The 19,068-nt window shown below is 37.0% G+C and overlaps 2 protein-coding genes across 11 annotated transcripts in view; one reads left to right on the top strand and one right to left on the bottom strand.

Annotated features, from left to right (window-relative positions):
* SGTB (small glutamine rich tetratricopeptide repeat co-chaperone beta) overlaps positions 1-10,949 on the top strand; it is a 78,013-nt gene extending 67,064 nt beyond the window's left edge. For 3 of the 4 annotated variants that reach the window (XM_045393787.3, XM_045393788.3, XM_045393786.3), the window contains exons 9-11: positions 4,625-4,662; positions 4,909-4,992; positions 6,532-7,942. In XM_045393787.3, the coding sequence (XP_045249722.1) occupies positions 4,625-4,662; positions 4,909-4,992; positions 6,532-6,643 (234 nt within the window). In that variant the 3' untranslated portion in view covers positions 6,644-7,942. Of the gene's footprint in view, positions 1-4,624; positions 4,663-4,908; positions 4,993-6,531 lie in introns of all 4 variants that reach the window. The other variant, XM_045393785.3, reaches the window with a different exon arrangement.
* TRAPPC13 (trafficking protein particle complex subunit 13) overlaps positions 10,748-19,068 on the bottom strand; it is a 41,424-nt gene continuing 33,103 nt past the window's right edge. For 3 of the 7 annotated variants that reach the window (XM_005557024.5, XM_073993533.1, XM_073993534.1), the window contains 5 exons: positions 18,501-18,634; positions 16,120-16,318; positions 14,884-14,984; positions 12,656-12,806; positions 10,748-12,363 (listed from right to left, as the gene is read on the bottom strand). In XM_005557024.5, the coding sequence (XP_005557081.1) occupies positions 12,256-12,363; positions 12,656-12,806; positions 14,884-14,984; positions 16,120-16,318; positions 18,501-18,634 (693 nt within the window). In that variant the 3' untranslated portion in view covers positions 10,748-12,255. The remainder of the gene's footprint in view (positions 12,364-12,655; positions 12,807-14,883; positions 14,985-16,119; positions 16,319-18,500; positions 18,635-19,068) is intronic. The other 4 variants (XM_005557025.5, XM_005557027.5, XM_073993535.1 and 1 more) reach the window with 2 other exon arrangements.

Genomic DNA, 19,068 nt, shown 5'->3' with positions numbered 1-19,068 from the left:
TCTTCTGCTAGCTTTGGGGTTTGTTTGTTCTTGTTTCTCTAGTTCTTTTAGTTGTGATGTTAAGTTGTCAACTGGAGATCTTTCTAGCTTTTTGATTTGGGCATTTAGTGCTATAAATTTCTTTCTTAACACTGTTTTAGCTGTGTCTGAGATTCTGGTATATTGTTTCTTTGTTCTCATTAGTTTCAAAGAACTTCTTGATTTCTGCCTTAATTTCGTTATTTACCCAAAGTCATTCAGGAGCAGGTTGTTCAATTTCCATGTAGTTGTGTGGTTTTGAGTGAATTGAGTGCTGTGTTGTGATAAGAAGAATGTGTATTCTGTTGTTTTTGGGTGGGTGGAGAGTTCTGTAGATATCAGGTCCACTTGATCCAGAGCTGAGTTCAGGTTTGAATATCTTTGTTAGTTTTCTGTCTTGATGATCTGTCTAATATTGTCAGCAGAGTGTTAAAGTCTCCCAGTATTATTGTGTGGGCGTCTAGTCTCTTTGAGGCTCTCGAAGTACTTGCTTTGTGAATCTGGGTGGTCCCGTATTGGAGCATATATATTTAAGATAGTTAGCCCTTCTTGTTGAATTGAACCCTTTACCATTATGTAATGCCCTTCTTTGTCTTTTTTTTTTTTTCCTTGAGACAGAGTTTTGCTCTGTCACCCAGGCTGGAGTACAGTGGCACGATCTCAGCTCACTACAACCTCTGCTTCCTTCTTTGTCTTTTTTGATCTTCTTTGATTTAAAGTCTGTTTTGTCGGAAACTAGGATTGTAACCACTGCTTTTTTCTGTTTTCCATTTGCTTGGTAAATTTTCCTTCATCCCTGTATTTTGAGCTTATGTGTGTCTTTGTATGTATAGTGGGTCTCTTGAATACAGCTCACTGATGGATATTGTTTTTTTATCTGGCTTGCCATTCTATGTCTTTTGATTGGGGCATTTAGCCCATTTACATTTAAGGTTAGTATTGTTATGTGTAAATTTGATCCTATCATCATGATGCTAGCTGGTTATTTTGCAAACTTACATGGTTGCTTCACAGTGTCCCTAGTCTGTGTACTTCAGTGTGCTTTTGTAGTGGCTGGTAACAGTTTTTGCTTTCCATGTTTAGTGCTTCCTTTAGGAACTCGTGTAAGGCAGGTCTGTTAGTAACGAGTTCCCTCAGCATTTGCTTGTCTGAAAAGGATCTTATTTCTCCTTTGCTTATGAAGCTTAGTGTGACCAGATATGAAATTCTGGGTTGGAAATTCTTTTAAGAACGTTGAATATTGGCCCCCAATCTCTTCTGGCTTATAGGGTTTCTGCTCAGAGACCCGCTGTTAGTCTGATGGGCTTCCTTTGTCGGTGGTCTGGCCTTTCTCTCTGGCTGAATGGCAGCGTTCTTAACTTGTCCATGTACCTCCTGTGGGAAAGCCATGGATGGACTTCAGGAAGCTCATGGATTTTCCCAAATTTGTACATAAAAATCTGTGTACATGTGTATATGTGTGTTTTTCCAGGAGAGCATCTTATTTTTCGTGAGATTGGTACAGCAATCTGCCAATATATGAAAGGTTAAAAACTACTCTCTTACATAAAAGTGGTCCTAGGAAGATATCTAACATCTACAGTTTGAGTATTTGGCCATTGCGGTTCCCTAGGCTTGCCCCTCAGCATTGTCTGCCTTGTTTTTATCTTTAGAGTTTGATATCTCATATGTATGTCCTCTATTCTTACAAACCAACAAAATAATGTCTGGGCCTTTTTGAGAACATACATGCTCTGGTTCAGTATGTGGTAACTTTCATTTAGTGGGTTTAGGATGTTCCCAGGGCATATCAAGTTCCTGGGGTGACTGTATACTTTGGATGAGAATTATTCTATCATATGATATGCCCTTGGAAGGCAGGAATCCGTTTTTATTCATCTTCTGTTTCCTTCAAAAAAATGTATCTTGCATCCATTAAATCTTCTGTTGAACTGAAATGCACAGATGACTCATTCCCAGTGGGATAAGTCTTTTTAGCAATTGGTAGTTTTTATTTTTCCCTCATCAAATTTCAGCCTTCTTACCATGCTAGCAAATACATATTTTGTAGATCTTGTGACTTCATTTTTTTTTTTTTTGAAGCATAGTTACCCATTCCAGGACTCAGGTTATGGTATTGTAACAGGATGTGAAAAATGGAATTCTTTTAGTTTCAGGTTTGGCTTAGGCTCCAAGCTGCTATGTACCAAAATAAGGTGTGAGACCACCATGTAGGAGTTGCAAAAGATGGGGATAAAAAACATGTTTTGTGACTCGTAAAAAAGGCAAAGTTGATGGAAATTTAAACAAGATTTTTGGAGAGAGCTATTAGAGTTCTAGGGCTCCCTAGATGAAGGAATTAGGGAGGCTTGCTCTCATCTCAAGCCCTCGCTGAGAAAGGGCGTTTCTGGTACGGAGACTTTCTACCCGATGGTTCAGCTGGAAAGCCAGTGGCAGAATTAGCTGTGTGGTTTGGGCAGTTACTATACTGATGAGAGTGGAGCAGAGGTGAGCACACACAGTTGTGAGAGAGGGTGTCTGAATATGTCCAAGAGGCTTTCCTGGAAGTGTGATAGGTTCCCAAGACAGAGAATCTCTGGAGGACTGCCAAGAACCTGAGACTGAAGGGAAAGTCATAGCATTCATCCAGAGGGTAAATTACCCTTTTCAAAGAATAGATAAAAAATCTCCAGGGGCCTAGGGAAAGCAGAAGTGTCTGAAGAACACCAGAAAGTACCCCATAAGAGAACCACATAGTTTTTGAATACCTTGCAAACTCAAAGAGCACCAATGCAAAACTAGTAAGATAATACCAGTCATCAAATAAGAACTTTGCTGCTCCTTTCACCTTTCCCTCCATTTAACCCTCACCCTGGAGGGCCACAACTCTTAATCAGCAAGCTGGGGGAAGAGGACTGGAAGCACTACAGGATAAAGAAGGACTATAGGCCTTGGTGTGGTGGCTCACACCTGTAATCCCAGCACTTTGGGAGGCTGAGATGGGCGGATCACTTGAGGTCAGGAGTTCCAGACCAGCCTGGCCAACCTGGCGAAACCCCGTCTCTACTGAAAATAGAAAAATTAGCTGGGCATGGTGGTGCACGCCTGTAATCCCAGCTACTTGGGAGGCTGAGGCAGGAGAATCACTTGACTCCGGGAAGGCAGAGGCTGCAGTGAGCTGAGGTCATGCCATTGCACTCCAGCCTGGGTGACAGAGTGAAACTCCATCTCCAAAAAAAAAGCACTGTAGGACAGCAGTCCCCAACCTTTTTGTAACAGGGACTGGTTTCATGGAAGACAATTTTTCCATGGACCATACCGGGGGTAGGGGGTAGAGGCAGGACGGGGAGAATTGTTAGATTCTCTTGAGGAGCACTCAACCTAGATCCCTCACATGCGCAGTTCACAATAGGGTTCTTGCTCCTATGAGAATCTGATGCTGCAGCTGATCTGACAGGAGGTGGAGCTCAGGCAGTAGTGCTTGCTCGCCCACCGCTAACTTGCTGCTGTGCAGCCTGGTTCCTAACAGTCCGTGACCCAGGGGTTGGGGACCCCTACTATAGGAAACAGAGCAGTCAATGGTCCCTCTTTTCTACTACAACTGGTCAATCTGTAGCAGGCCCATGCTAGGAAGGGAGAAGTTTTACCTATAGATGAAGCTTTATGTATTTCGTTGTTACACTGAGACATTAATTGCTGAACTGGAGGTCATTTTATAGAACTTAAAGTGACGGGAGGACTGCTTATTGAAAAGTGACCGGAAAAGCCAGAGATCTATTCTAAATTTCTTCTAGGTCCTAGATTCTGGGAGAAGGGGAAGAACTATTGTTGCAGAACTAGTTTAAAGGGATTGCAAAACCAGCGTTTCATGTTTATAGCTCATCCATCCCGCTTTTCCTGTGTAATGCCTTTAGCACTTATGGGTTGGCTCAGAGGCACCCATCCTGACTGGGACTTGAGGAAAGTTTTGAATTACTTACGAATCAGTCAGTGATCTTTCTGGTAATAGAAGCAAGTGGTGGCTTTTCCCAACACCTCATAGAGAGTCTGTGAATAAAATCTATTGTCTACAAAGATTTAGACTACATTCAAATTTTACATGAATATTGTTGACATTACCAATTTGAAGGGAAAAAAAAATTTGAAAGCATTACCATGCTTTCAAAATAGAATGTTTTAAAAGTGTGTGTGCACATAAATATAATCCCCTGTGCCACTGTAAGCATGGGAAGCATTGAAACTGCTGGGCCCCATGGAGCAAAGTCACATCTCTTAAGAGCTCGTTTGGAATGGACCTTCTCAAGTGTAGGAGACCCCTTAACTATAAGTTCCTATTTTTCCTTTTGGCTTAATTGGTCTGATCAGTAGTAGGAGGTAAACTGCTGTCAACATCCTCAGTTTACAGTGTTGTTTGTAATCTCTTTATCCTCACTGTGTCTTCTTAATGCCATTTTTTCTCATACCTTCTCTCTTTTTACATTCCCATTTACTTTGCATAGCACACTGAAACTCTACAAAATGTTAGTGCATACATGGTTTACCTTTCGTTCTTCTAAAAAAAAAATCTTTGTTAAAGATCCCTACATATTAACTGCCTTTAATGGGAGGTGCTATTTTTCAATTTCAGGCAGCAAGTTTAATGCAGAACCCTCAAGTTCAACAGCTGTAAGTATATAGAAAGAGCTTATTACACTTCCCCCACCTTCTACTTGCCAGGCTCCTAATTTGAGCACATTAGCTCAAAAATGATGAAACTGTTCTGAATGACAGTCAGTTGGAGCTTAAAGCCACGTACATTTGGCTTAGCTACTGGTATAACATGGGTATATTTTATTAAGTTTTCCTCGTCCAGTTGTCCTATTTGTTAAGAATATATACCAATCCCAGTGATGTATTTCTTGTATACTCTAGAATGTCAGGAATGATGACAAATGCCATTGGGGGACCTGCTGCTGGAGTTGGGGGCCTAACTGACCTGTCAAGCCTCATCCAAGCGTAAGTATTATTTAAAACAGAAATAACGAAGATGTATTTTATGTTTTACAGCTTATCTCTATGGTGAGGGGTCAGGGCTTTCTTTTTATCTTTTACCGTTAGTAACTTTGGCCTCCTTACTGTTACTAAATCTGAAAGAAGTTCATGAATTAGAACCACTTTTTAGACTGCAGGGCAGGAATCCATACCTAGATAGTTTGGCCAGTCCTGTCTGTTGAGAAAAAGAATCATGTTTATTATGCCTTTTTTTCCCCCCCCCATTCATTATGCTTTATTTTTTGGGACTTTCAGGTACCAGCAGAATCTCTTGCTTCTTTTTCTTTTTTGGTACCATCTCAATAAGGCAGGTGAGGGACAGATATTACAAAAGTAGATAATTTATATCCCTACCCAATGGCTAGAGAAACTGAGGTACAGGTTACTGACTTGCTAAGGAACCGATAGCACAGTCAATCTTTTTCATTTGCAGCCTAATTTTAATTTTACTTGATTGTATTGTCAGTGTGAAATTAGGGTCATTGGTTTTTAAGTGGAGGTATCAATACTATATCTTTGCTTACAGAAGGTCCCAAGGATTGGTGCCCTGGTACTTTGAGGGTATGGAGACAAACGGTAAAAATCGTATGTCCAAATAAATTGTGATCTCATATATATATAAAGCTACTAATCCCCCATTTTTTCCCAATGAAGATCCAAGTTTTTCAGCAGACTTCAAACCACTCAGGGATGCAGATGAGGGTCAAATATCCTGTTAAAATATATATCAATTTAGGTACACATACATAGTTTAAAATCACATGTTACATACTTTAATGTTCAGGCAATTCAGGAAACTTGTATTCAAACTTTTTCAGTGCCTGTCAGCACTTAGAGGAACTACTTGCATCTTCTCGTTACTTGAGCATATTGCCTCCACTTGTATCAGATTGGTGAAGATAACTTTGCTTTTTGAATCTGTGTCTGATGCTCTCGCTGGACACTTTATATGAAGCCACAGTACCATTTGTTGTTTGTCAGCACAACCATGTATCCACTTAGAATATTGCGTTTTTAGAATGACCTTGAAATGGCGTATAATAATATCTAACACTGGCAATAGAGGGTCACACATTACAATTTGTGTTAAACTTCTTAGTGTTTTTAAAATTACTTGTTAGGTGACCTCCAAAAGCATCCCAAACTGGGTGTTATATGAGACTATTGACTTGCGTATAAAAGCATTATATTTTAGCACATGCAATAAAAACATATACTTCTTAGCCCTTTGCTTCTTTGTCATTAGCACTAGAGAAGCAGATTTCACCCAATTGAGGTACTTATTTTTTTTAGCATGGGTGTTTTGTTTCTTATAAAGAACACTGCATTGTAATAATGCCATATGGAGGCATTGGTAAACTTGTAGATACTAAAGACGTGGCTCTAAAACTTTTGTAGAAAAAAGCCCCCTTTAGGTAGCTCCCACATTTTCTGCAGTTCTTTTTGCATGGGTAAATGTGACTGGCAATTCCCTATTCAAACCACATTGCCTCTTTACTACAGGGGACAGCAGTTTGCTCAGCAGATACAGCAACAAAATCCTGAACTTATAGAGCAACTGAGAAATCACATCCGGAGCAGATCATTCAGCAGCAGCGCTGAAGAGCATTCCTGATTTGACCCGGGGCTCAAGCCCAAGATACAAATGGGTTATGGCTATGAATGAAGTATTTGTTGTAGATAGTCCCCTCCCTCGTTCAAAAAACCAAACAACGTATCTGATGTGTGAAAATAATGGAGGAAAACCTCTTATGTATATTCTTAAAGAATAAATCCGTTTAGACAATAGGTTTATCACAGACAAACTCAAAACATAACATGACTCCTTTGGAAGTGATCACTAGCCTTGTTGAGTGCCAATATAGCACTGGGATAAGGTTCCATTTTCAAACTTCTATCATATTTGTATATTAGACTTAATAGCAAAGTATATTTATTGAACTCTAGTAGGACTATTTGTTGGTAAGCTCTTTAGCTCCAATTTCCTTTAAGCAGTTTTTTGAGAGGGGAAATGACCCAAAGGAAAGGTTTCCTATGCTGGTTGAGAAGTGTACTTGCCACTGAGCAGTATGTCAGGAAAGAAGGAATATTATCTACATTTAGCTTTGATAAGTGCTATCAGTAATGAATATATAACATGGGAACCAATATGATCTTTAATGTTGTTTGTTCTGGTGAACAGAGAATCTTAAGAGCTGTTAGAAAGTAGCACTTGATGCAAGGGATGTTTTGAAAAGAAAAAAATGGTAATGTGAATGTACAGAAAGTAAAGGTAGGATGCTCAGGTTTTCTGCATAGTTCTTAACTAATCTTGTCTGCAGTTTGGTATTGATAACATTAGCATGGCCACTTACGCTAAACACACAATAAGATACATTTAGAAATCCTTAATGTACTGGTTAGGTCAGTGATATAACTGTATGACTTAATTATCACAATTTCCCCAGTGGTAACCTTACCTTGGAAACTATCAAATATAAACATATTTTAACTAAGCCAGTGACCTGGTCCTAAGTTAAGGATGTTCTAAATGGTATTTAATTGTGTGCCCATAAACACTGATTTTTTTAAAAAAGAAAACTTAGTAATTATTTGATGGATAACAAAAAGCATCTATCACTAACATTGCTTGTTCATGTAAGCTTCTGTGATAATTTGGCTTGGCATGCCAGTCTTATAGTTAACATAATTTAAATTTGATGCAATTTAAATATAACAGGAGACTTAAAATATTTTATTATAAATGAGATGCCATATTAGTTAGTGGAGAAAAGGGGCATTAGGCATAAATAGCATGGGTCTAACTACATTGATGATGAGAGTTTAATTCCAACTAGAGTATATTTTTTATTAATCATGAAATTGGTGCTGACATGTAATGACTTCACAAGTTTTACAAGGGAAAACTGAAAAAGGAAGTAATATAAATTTTGTGAGGTTTTTTTGAGATGGAGTCTTACTCTTTTGCCAGGCTTGAGTGCAGTGTTGCAATCTCAGCTCACTGCAACTTCCATCTCCTGGATTCAAGTGATTCTCGAGCCTCAACCTCCCAAGTAGCTGGGATTATAGGTGCCCACCGCCATGCCCAGCTAATTTTTCTTTTTTTTTTGAGATGGAGTCTCACTCTGTCGCCAGGCTGGAGTGCAGTGGCACAATCTTGACTCACTGCAACCTCTGCCTCCCGGGTTCAAGTGATTCTCCTGCCTCAACCTCCCAAGTAGCTGGGATTACAGGGACACGCCACCACGCCCAGCTAATTTTTGTATTTTTAGTAGAGACGGAGTTTCACTATGTTGGCCAGGATGGTCTCTATCTCTAGACCTTGTGATCCGCCTGCCTTGGCTTCCCCAATGTTGGGATTACGGGCGTGAGCCACTGTGCCTGGCCGCTAATTTTTGTTTTTAATGGAGACAGGGTTTCACTATATTGGCCAGGCTGGTCTCAAACTCCTGACCTCAAGTGATCTGCCCATTTTGGCCCCTCAAAGTGCTGGGATTAGAGGTGTAAGCCATTGTGCCTGGCCAGGAAGCAATATAAAATTAAATTAGTAATAATGCAGATGATTAGGCCTTATAGAACCCTTATCAAAAGACTAATCGGCTGGGCGCGGTAGCTTATGCCTGTAATGGCAGCACTTTGGGAGGCTGAGGCGGGGGGGATCACCTGAGGTCAGGAGTTTGAGACCAGCCTGGCCAACACGGTGAAACCTCACCTCTACTGAAAATACAAAAGTTAGCCTGGCTTGGTGGCAGGTGCCTATAGTCCCAGCTACGTGGGAGGCGGAAACATGACAATCACTTGAACCCGAGAGGTGGAGGTTGCAGTGAGCCGAGATTGCGCCACTGCACTCCAGCCTAGGTGACAGAGTAAGACTCCATCTCAAAAAAAAAAAAAAAAAAAAAAAAAAAGAGAGAGAGACTAATTATTTTGTATCTTGAGGTTTAAAAACCAACTTTTCTCTTTCTACTTTGTGACGTCAGAATAGTAGTTCTATAACTTCATTGTAAGACTCACCTGGAGAATTCATTAAAGATGCAGATTCAGGGCCACGTGTTCAATTCTGTTATAGTAGGTCCTGTAATAAGGCCTAGGAATGGCCATTTTAAACAGTACACTAGGTGGTTTTGATACAGATCCAGGGATTCTAACTTAGAGGAACACTAGGTTAGAGGTTTCTCAAGTAGACCTGCAAACACCTAAGCACCTGGCTAAAGCTACAGTGAAGATCTGTATGAAGATATATAGTTCTGCAGAATTTAAAAAAAAGCAGAATTCAAGTCTTCGGCCCTCAGAAGTTAAATTCGTATTCCATCTAAGCCAACTTTGTTTTTCACTAAGTTAGAATAATCTCCTAGTATTCCAGTATTACACAGAACGAAGTAGTACTACTAACACATAGAAGTCATTACTGTGATATAAAAAGCAAAATACATTCTTAATTAAAAATTAGTCACCCATATTCAGTGTTGAATAAGAAGTCAGTTTCTAGCGTAACTATCTTGAGTGCATTTAAAATGCTTTTAGAGCAATAAGATAAGCTTCTAGCTCACTGCCTAGAAAAACAGAAGATACAAATTCACAGTGTCAGAAATGAAAGAGGGGATACACTACAGACACTATAGGTATTAAAAGGCTAACTAGAAAACACCATGACCAACTCAAGGATTGTATATTTAACAACTTAGATGAAACAGATTCCCTATAGGATACAAACTAGAAATCTCACTGAAGAAATAGAAAACCTAAACAGACCTGTATTTATTAAGGAAATTGAGTTTGTGGTTAAGTTAAAAACCTTCCAGGAAAGAAAACTACAGGCCCAGATAACTTCAATGATGAATTTTACCAAACACTTAAGGGAGAAATAATAGCAATTCTTAACAATCTCTTCCAGGAAACAGAAGAGGAGAAAATACTTCCCAACTCATTTTATTTGACTAGTATTACCCAAAGATACTATAAGAAAAAAAACTTTAGAACAATGTCTTCATGTGCTAACATCTGTAAATTAGCCATTCTTTTTATATGAAATAATGGGAAATTGGTATATTTCTTCCATTTCACTTTTCTATTTGTTTCTTTGCTAATATACCACCTGTAACAAATTCAATCCAGATGCTATCTGTCCACTTACCTACATTTCCATTCTATTCAAGCCATTTTTGCTCTTCAAGTACCTTGATCACTTTGGAATCACAGCATTGCAAGCTATTTCAAAAAAATTTTGCGTGGTTGGATTGTGCTAGCTACTTTTCAATTTATAAAAACTGCCCCATATATTTTCTTGCTTGTCTGGGAAATATAGTTGCTATCTAACTAGAAAAGTAAGAAGACATTATTAAACTAACTCTTTAAGCATCCTACTAAATGTTTGACTTCCATTTCTTGTAGTAGCTGTAGCTATTATGATACTATGTAAAACAGAATAGGTTCTATATATGCAAATGACATTTTCATTTAATGTACCAAATTGTGTATCTAACTTTTATAATATAGGTTAAACAGATCCTTTCTAAGATGGCATTATCTAATCTTTACTTAAAACTATGAAAAATATGTGTCCACGTTATTGTTTATAACAGAAGAGACTATAATTAAAGTACAGAGCAGATTCCAAGTGACCATGATATTACTTTTAAGATTTAAAACAGAATGAAACAGAAGATTCAGTCATAAGAAGATGCTTGAAAAACAATCCAAGTATCCAGTGCAGTGGCCATAAAGTATTATTTCATCATTTAATCAATCTTAATCATTTTGAAACAAAGACAGACTTCAATTTTACACTGCTTGCACTTTATTTTGTACGGACATTTCATTAATTATTACTCAATTTTGAGGTGCAAACCTTCTGAATATAGCTTTCATTTTGGACCAAACAATTTGTTATGGCAATAAATAATGATGCATTGAAAAACCAATTTTTGTATTTGATTTAATGCACTCTTACATTTAAGAAATTATATATACATTCTTGAATTTCAACTTACCAAAATAGAATAGCTTTTATTTAACAGCCTAAGCTTTTGTTTTCCTGACAAAATACTTACTTTTTGTTACATTAATGCTGCAAAGTTGTTTATCACCTCAACTTTCTCACTGCTTTGCTCATAACTAAGTGTGATCACATGTAGAAAGTTTTATAACAGTAACACATGATTTAGAGTTTAAAATCATATCAGAAGATAGAAATTATTTAAATATACCATATAAAAATAAGTGGCTTAATCAATGAGAAAAAAACCCAGCAATTTTTGGCTTATAATAAGTATTATTCTTAGTTAATAGTTAATGAAAAAAATCAACAACCTAAAAAGTAAAACCAATTCTGATCTGTTCAGTAGCTGAAAGACATGTATGTTTGTAGGTATAATATACAAATACAGACACAAACCATTACAGTAATTTTGAAAACAATTAGAAAGCTTATACTGTGTTAACAAATACCAGGTTATAAGAGGACTACCCCCTTTGTTTTAAGCAAACTTTTTCTGCTGACTGAATAGCTAGGAAGAAAACTGGAGTTAACTGAAATATTTCTAAACAAAATGTTACAAAGTTCTAAGAAACAACTCTTTCTTCTAGATTGAGGTCAGCCAACCATACCCTGCAGGCCAAATCTGTCCAGCTGCCTCTTTTTTTTTTTTTTTTTTTTTTTTTTTTGAGACAGTCTTGCTCTGTCGCTTAGGCTAGAGTACAGTGGCATGATCTCAGCTTACTGCCACCTGCGCCTCCTGGGTTCAAGTGATTCTCCTGCCTCAGCTTCCTGAGTCCAGCTGCTGCTTTTTATGTACACCACTGTACTTTTTTTGCCTACTGGCTGCTCTTGCAGTACAATGGCAGAGTTCAGTATTTGTGACAGAAACCTTATGGCCTGCAAAGCCTAAAATATTTAGTGTCTTGTACCTTACATAAAAAGTTTGCTGACTTGTGTTCTAGATACTGGCTAGGGACAAATGGTCTCAGATACACAGCTTTTGGAGAACAAAGTCCAGTGGTCATCTAAAATGAAATGAAATTAAATAGGTGTAGAAAATCTACACATGTTCATTTCGAACATAACTTACAAGATAAAATCAGATCTCTTCAAAACAAATATTTAATATTTTAACTATTTTACAGGAAAGAAGTAACATATTTACTTCGCTGTTGACGTCATCATTTTACAAAGGTGACAAAAAGCAGTTCTGTGAAACTAAATGAAAAGCATAACATTGGAAATTTCCTTCAGCTTTCCACTTTAATGGCAGAAGATACCACACAGACTTGTGCGATGTCATCATATTCATATGTTCTCTTTAAGAATGTGTCTGTTAGTCTTAAGCCAGAGATGCTCTATTGAGAGAGAGAGAGAGAGAAAGATGAGTCTAAGTTTTCATCCATTCAGAGGAAATATGAATATCACAAATGACTTTTGAAACAAAGACTTCAATTTTACACTGCTTGCACTTTATTTTGTACAGACGTTTCATTAATTATTACTCAATTTTGAGGTGCAAACCTTCTGAATATAGCTTTCATTTTGGACCAAACAATTTGTTATGGCAATAAATAATGATGCATTGAAAAACCAATTTTTGTAAGTTAACAGCCCCCAAATATTGGAATTTTTGAAAAGACAGCATACTTGCAGTCCCTGTACTGAAGACAGCAGAGTAAGGGCAAGAGAGAGCGAAGAACTTGGATGCAGCTTTCCCAGCTGTCTTCCTGAAATTCCACACCAGTGGATGGAATTGGTATTGCACATTTCCAAAACCAGATCCATAGTCCTTTCACTGCTGGAGGAATCAGAATAATAGGAATAAATCTTGTTCATTTCACAAAGAGGTACTGCAATATTTCTACTATTGACAGTAAACTTGTTTTCTCCGTATCGAGGAGAATAAAAACCAGAAAGAGAAAAGCTATTACAACATTTATATGTCACCTAAGATAGAATCAGGAAGATGAAGTCACATCTTCTAGCACTTAAAACGGCCTCAGACTAGTCTGCCTGTCTGATGTTGGCCTTCTGGTTCTATTACTCAACACTGGCCTCCAGGTGCTGATCTGGTGCTGCCATTTTTCTGGGAGACTTCCACACATTTGTGACTAATCTTGTTGCCATATATTCTATTTCTGTTAGGTACTCTACAGGAAAAGAAGAAAACAACTGATTCTGGTCTTGTCCTTTTGTTATTTAATCTATGTTACTTTACCATAACTTGGGAAACAACTGGCAGGATTCATAAGACGTAAATACTATTCAGGTTTGCTAACTGGATTATTTACCAAGAAAAGACTACTTCTGCTTATAACAGATATCACCGGTTCAGCTTAAATAAGTTAAAACAACTTTTAATGAAAGTATGCATATTGTTCTTTTTTAAATAACCAAAAGACTCATTACGAAAAATAGTCTCCTACCACCATTCATGGCTACTTATGGCTCTTTCAGCTATTTATTCTTATACTTGGCTCCAAATTTTAAATTGCTTATTTAAATTTTATTTTTTTTAGACATATTGACTTTATAATATTAACTTGTATATGTCTGTATCTCCCTAACAAATATTTGAGATGGCTACTATGTGCCAGAGACCAGGGTAGATGTACTACGTGAATATTGTTAATTTCACAAAAATTCAGTAAGACTTATGTATGTTGTGTGCATGTGTCTGTGCATCTCTCTGGTGTGTAGGGGCAGGGAATGACATTTATATAGAGAGGAAATTAAAGATATAAGAGACATGTGCTTTTTAGAAAACTTATTTCAATCACCAAAAGTTAAAGTGAACACCAAAAGAAGTTAACTTTTGAAAAAAATAACACTTGTGAGCTGGTCAATAAACTGATTTGCTGAAAAAACTTAAAAAAAAAAAAGAAAAATTTCCCAACACCCTGTAACACCCTACAAGCACAGGGTCTTTGCCCTGTATTGTTGTTTACTGAGCTCACGATGTGGCAGACACTAAGGGCCATGTCCTTTCTCTTGAATAATTCACAATCGAGCGAGAAAGAGACTAATACTTATAGCAATATATGAGTGTCACTAAATACACAATATATGAGTGTCACTAAAAAAACTAAGTAAATATTTTCTATGATAGAGAAGGCATGAATACCTGTGCTTTGGAAAGTCTGGGTAGCTTCATAGAGGAAGTGGGTATTTCTGTAATTTTGAAGGATAAATATTTCCTATCTTTCTAATACAAAAAAGTCAGAATAAATATGGAATTAAAAGGATTATGTATTCACACTAAGAGGGCTGAGATTCATCACTGCAATAATATCAAAATACCCCAAATAATAATACAAACCAAGTGGTAATACAAGTAGGAGCAGAGGGCATAGGACTGGAACTTAATTCTATTTTTTTTCTGGTTTCAAAGCCCTGTGCTCTTTGCTTCCTGACAGTTCAGATTATGCTCTCTCTTCACTGTCAAAACCCTGTTTTCGAATCAATGATTTCCCCTTACATTAAATCCATAAGCAATGTTTAGTTTCTTAATACTCAAGATATAGCTCAAGGACAAGTATGCCTCAAAAAATCTTACTACTTCAATTCATAATATATTAATACATAAGAACCTATTAGTTCATGTTTTGGTGAAGGAAGTATAAACAATGAATACCTACCTCATAGCGTGTGACACATGAACGAAACAAAATACAGAAGATGCATAATACAATAGGCCCTTAAAAATATGTAATTATACTGCTACCAGATGAAGAATTTTACAGTACTCAATATCAACATCAGAGAAGGCTATATGTTGAGGAAAACTTAAAAGGAGACAGTAACAAAAAGATTTTAAAATTCTATTCTAGGTAGGTGAGGTAGAAAGGACATTCATCCACAAACAGTGGCATTACCTGCAGTTTGTTATTTTACAGGTAATATGAAAAGGTTCTTCAAGGTTTACGGTATCTGGTATTGCCTCCAAAGACAACCTAACGTCTCCATAACCTGGAGCCTAAGAAAACAAGCAACACAGTTAATGTATTATCTATCACAAAACCTTTCCATTTTAATGAAGGCACCACAGCAGCACATTTACTCAACAGCTGTTGGGTTTCCAAGCTGATGTTCTAAGAAAATACTTCTGATTCACTTTATTCATCCCTCATTTTAAGTTCTTTGGCAGCTACTGCCTGTGGAATAGCACGGCAGACCTGGACTGTTTTTGTTATATAAATAATTATTCCATGTTCAGTAAAGATGAATCTCACAGGTAAGCAGTCAGTAAAGAAATTTCAGGGACTTGAAGGGACACTTTCCAGAAGCTGTAGCTTCTATGTCTGTAACTCTAAATAGGCAGTTATTGTCTAAAGAAAGAGCGGGATGATGTTGAAAGGAGCCAGGAAGAAAATCATGACTTTTTACAAGATGCACAGAGGAGGATGGACTATAACAACAGGAAGGCTTGGAACAGGCCGTGGTAGAAAAATAACTAATGGCTATATTTAAGTGGGCCCAGGGATCATCATCATCATCATCATTTTTTAAAATTACTGCCTCAGTGAAAAGAAAAGTAAAATTTGGAATATATCAAAACAGGTAATATTCAGCATAAAGGGAGGAGAATCCTGTTATATATTCTTATAAGCATAAGAAAAAGAAGCCTGATAGCTATCCCTACTCTCAGAGAAGAAATTAGGTAAAATATGCAACCAATGCTTATAAGATAACTTTAATAGAACTCACCTTTTTTAACATCTTAAAAATGGTATGAACCGAGTAGGTAAATGAAGTAAGTCCAAGAGTTTCAGGACATTGCAAAATAGAAAACCTTAATGTGTTTGGAAGTCAGAAGAAGAGTGGGCCTGTGTTACCAAAGGAGGGACACTTGATAAACAGTTATTTTAATTTCTGTTTGATAAAGAACACATGTATGAAGGATAAATTTAACATTTGACCATTTTTCATTCACGGCAACACCAGTTTTCTACCTATCTATCAGTGAAACTATTAATCTTTTCTTCTATAGTAGTATTAATGCCTTTTATAGTGCTCCAATTTTTTTACTGCTAGACGTAGAAAAAATTAAGTTGTTTTAACTGCCTGTCTCTCACACACCAAAACCCCAGTGAAGTTTTTTCCAAACTCACCATTCTTTGAAGTTGGCTGGTTTGTAACCTTCCCCTTTCACCTAGATTTGTTTTCCATACTATATCCAATTTTCCAATCACTGTTACTCCCTTAATGATGCCTGCTTTTTCTGCGAATTCCTTCTTTGGCTTTAGGCAGTATAAGTACTGGCGTGTATCCATTGGTTGCAAATATGCTCTTGACCCAAATGTAGACACACTGAGAGGGGTGGAGACAGAGATGGAGAAAATTCTCTAGCATCTTTTAAAAGAAAAACCATGGCTGTGATTGTTCCTTAGGATAGGAACTGGATGATGTACCCTCCAAAGATCAACAACAGAACATGTTAATGATTTCAACACAAATAAAAAGAATGTATACTGAAATGATTTATTCTTCCTTCATTTTTTTCAGTTGATATCGAAAATCTTGAGGTTCTTTATAGTAATTGGACCCTGAAAGGGGAGGTCCTTTTTTTTTTTTTTTTTTTTTTTTTTTTTTTAAATAATTTTAAGAGACAGGGTCTTGCTCTGTCACCCAGGCTGGAGTACAGTGGTTACGATCATAGCTCACTGTAACTTCTAACTTCTGGGCTCAAGGAGGTTCTTTATAATAGAATGTAATATATTACTTATAAAATTGAACATGTATCAATTAACTGAAAAGTGCAACAGAAACCAGAACCTTAAGTATCCTGTCTCTTTTCTCTAAAATTATCAAAGATAATAGTTTAGAATAGTAAGAGACATGCCATTCTAAAGTAATTTTCAAAATGAACTAAAAGATCTAGAAAAGAATGGAAAATTGGTTTCCTCAGTGAGGATAAAGGAGGCTATGAACTTTTCTGTGTGTAACCAACCTAATAATATAAAAGCAAACTTTTCATTCCTAATTAAGAAATTCAGATGCTTTCCGAAGCTATTACCTTCTTCTTCTAATTTTTTTTTTTGTTTAAAATACAGGGTCTCTCTCTGTCACCAGGCTGGAGTACAGTGGTGCAATCATGGCTCACTGCAGCCTTGAACTTGTGGACTCAAGCGATTTTCCTGCCTCACTCTCCTAAGGAGCTAGGAATGCAGGAGTGTACCACCATGCCCAGCTAAATAAAAAAAATGCTAAGTTGCCCAGGCTGGTCTAGAACTCCTGGCTTCACGCAATTCTCTGGCCTCAGCCTCCCAAAGAGTTAGGATTACAGGCATGAGCCACCACACCCAGCCTATTACTTTCTTATCTGTATTATTGTCAACCCTACATTTATTCTTCCTCTTTTAAATTAGCTATGGAAAGGCATACGTATTTCCTTTTCACAAAATATTAAATCATCTATTCCTATGTTCTTTTGATGTTGAGAGAGTATTTCTTTTTTAAACCCACATTTACCCTTACTCTTTTTAACTTCTCCACCATTCCTTCACATTCCTTCGTTTTATCATTTGCAGGACAGCAATGATATCTATTACCTCACTGGATTTTTATGAGACTTAAAAGACCAAGTGCTTTGAATAGTAAAACATGAAATGCAAAGGGCTAGGATCTTTATTTTTATGTAATGGAGGGATGAAGATGGAGCACAGGAGATTTTTTGGAAAGTGAAACTATTTTGCATAATATAGTAATGGTGGATACATGTTATATATTTGTCAAAACCTACAGTGCTTTCCTATAGTCCCAGATACTTGGATCATTTGAGTCCAGAAATTTGACTTCAGCCTGGGCAACATTAATGAGACCTGTCTCTTAAAACAAACCAAAAACCAAAAACAATAAAACATACAACAAAACGTGTGAACTCTAATGTAAATTATAGACATTAGTAATAACTGTCAGTATCGGTTCATCAATTGTAGTAAATGTACCACATTAAAACAAGATGTAGGCCCGGCACAGTGGCTCACGCCTGTAAGGCCAGCACTTTGGGAGGACAAGGCGGGCAGATCGCTTGAGGTCAGGAGCTCAAGACCAGTCTGGCCAATATGGCGAAACCCCACCTCTACTAAAAATACAAAAATTAACCAAGGGTGATGGCATGCACCTGTAATCGCAGCTGCTTAGGAGGCTAAGGCACCAGAATTGCTTGAACCCGGGTGGTGGAGGTTACAGTGAGCCTAGGTCAAGCACTGCACTCCAGCCTGGGCCACAGAGCTGGACTCTGTCTCAAAATAAATAAATAAATAAATAAAAATAAAAATAAAATAAAAAACAAGATGTAAATAACAAGAGAAACTGTGAGGGGTGGAAGAGGGTATGTGGAAACTCTTCTTTCTGATGAATTTTTCTATGAACCTCAAATTCTTTTAAAAAAAAGTCGATTAAAAAAAAAAAACCCACTCAAGAAGAACGGATGTTTAGAAAAGCATGTATCTTTCAAAACAAGGATAAAGACTTCATAATTAATATTTACCATTCTCCAGCTTGGGTGACTGAATTTAATTCTGTTACATTGTACATAATAGATGGCTCCAATGAAACTTTCTCCATAAACATAGGTGAGGTTGTCATATTCTGAATCTGGGCTTCCAGAAATACTTCATCAGTCTGAGGATATGAAAAAAATATCCACCAAAGTGTGATGGCATTTAAAATATTTATCTCAACAAAAATATCTATCTATATGAAGAAAAAATATTAACCACAAATGTGATTAGTTCATGCCTGCAAATCAAAGTTACCACAATTAATGCAAGAAAAGAAATCTTCACCCTATCATAATTAACAGGGGCAAAGTCGAGTGTTAGTCAACTGATACCTTGTCAAACAATGGATGGAGGATAACTATGTTTTGTCTTAACATCCAAAAATACTTAACTAGAATTTCATTTACAAATACCCTAATTATTTTCATTAGGCATTAAAATATTACAATGTGCTTTAGTATGATGAATATACCTATGCTCCTATAATTTCAGTATTACGTTAAGATGATTAAGTCTTCATTATAATACAGCAATATAACTGTCATATTGATGTCA

The sequence above is a fragment of the Macaca fascicularis genome, chromosome 6 (assembly GCF_037993035.2).
Source record: "Macaca fascicularis isolate 582-1 chromosome 6, T2T-MFA8v1.1".
NCBI lineage: Eukaryota > Metazoa > Chordata > Mammalia > Primates > Cercopithecidae > Macaca > Macaca fascicularis.
The sequence above is the reverse complement of the archived record's forward strand: the minus strand, read 5'-3'. Positions and strand labels throughout refer to the sequence as shown.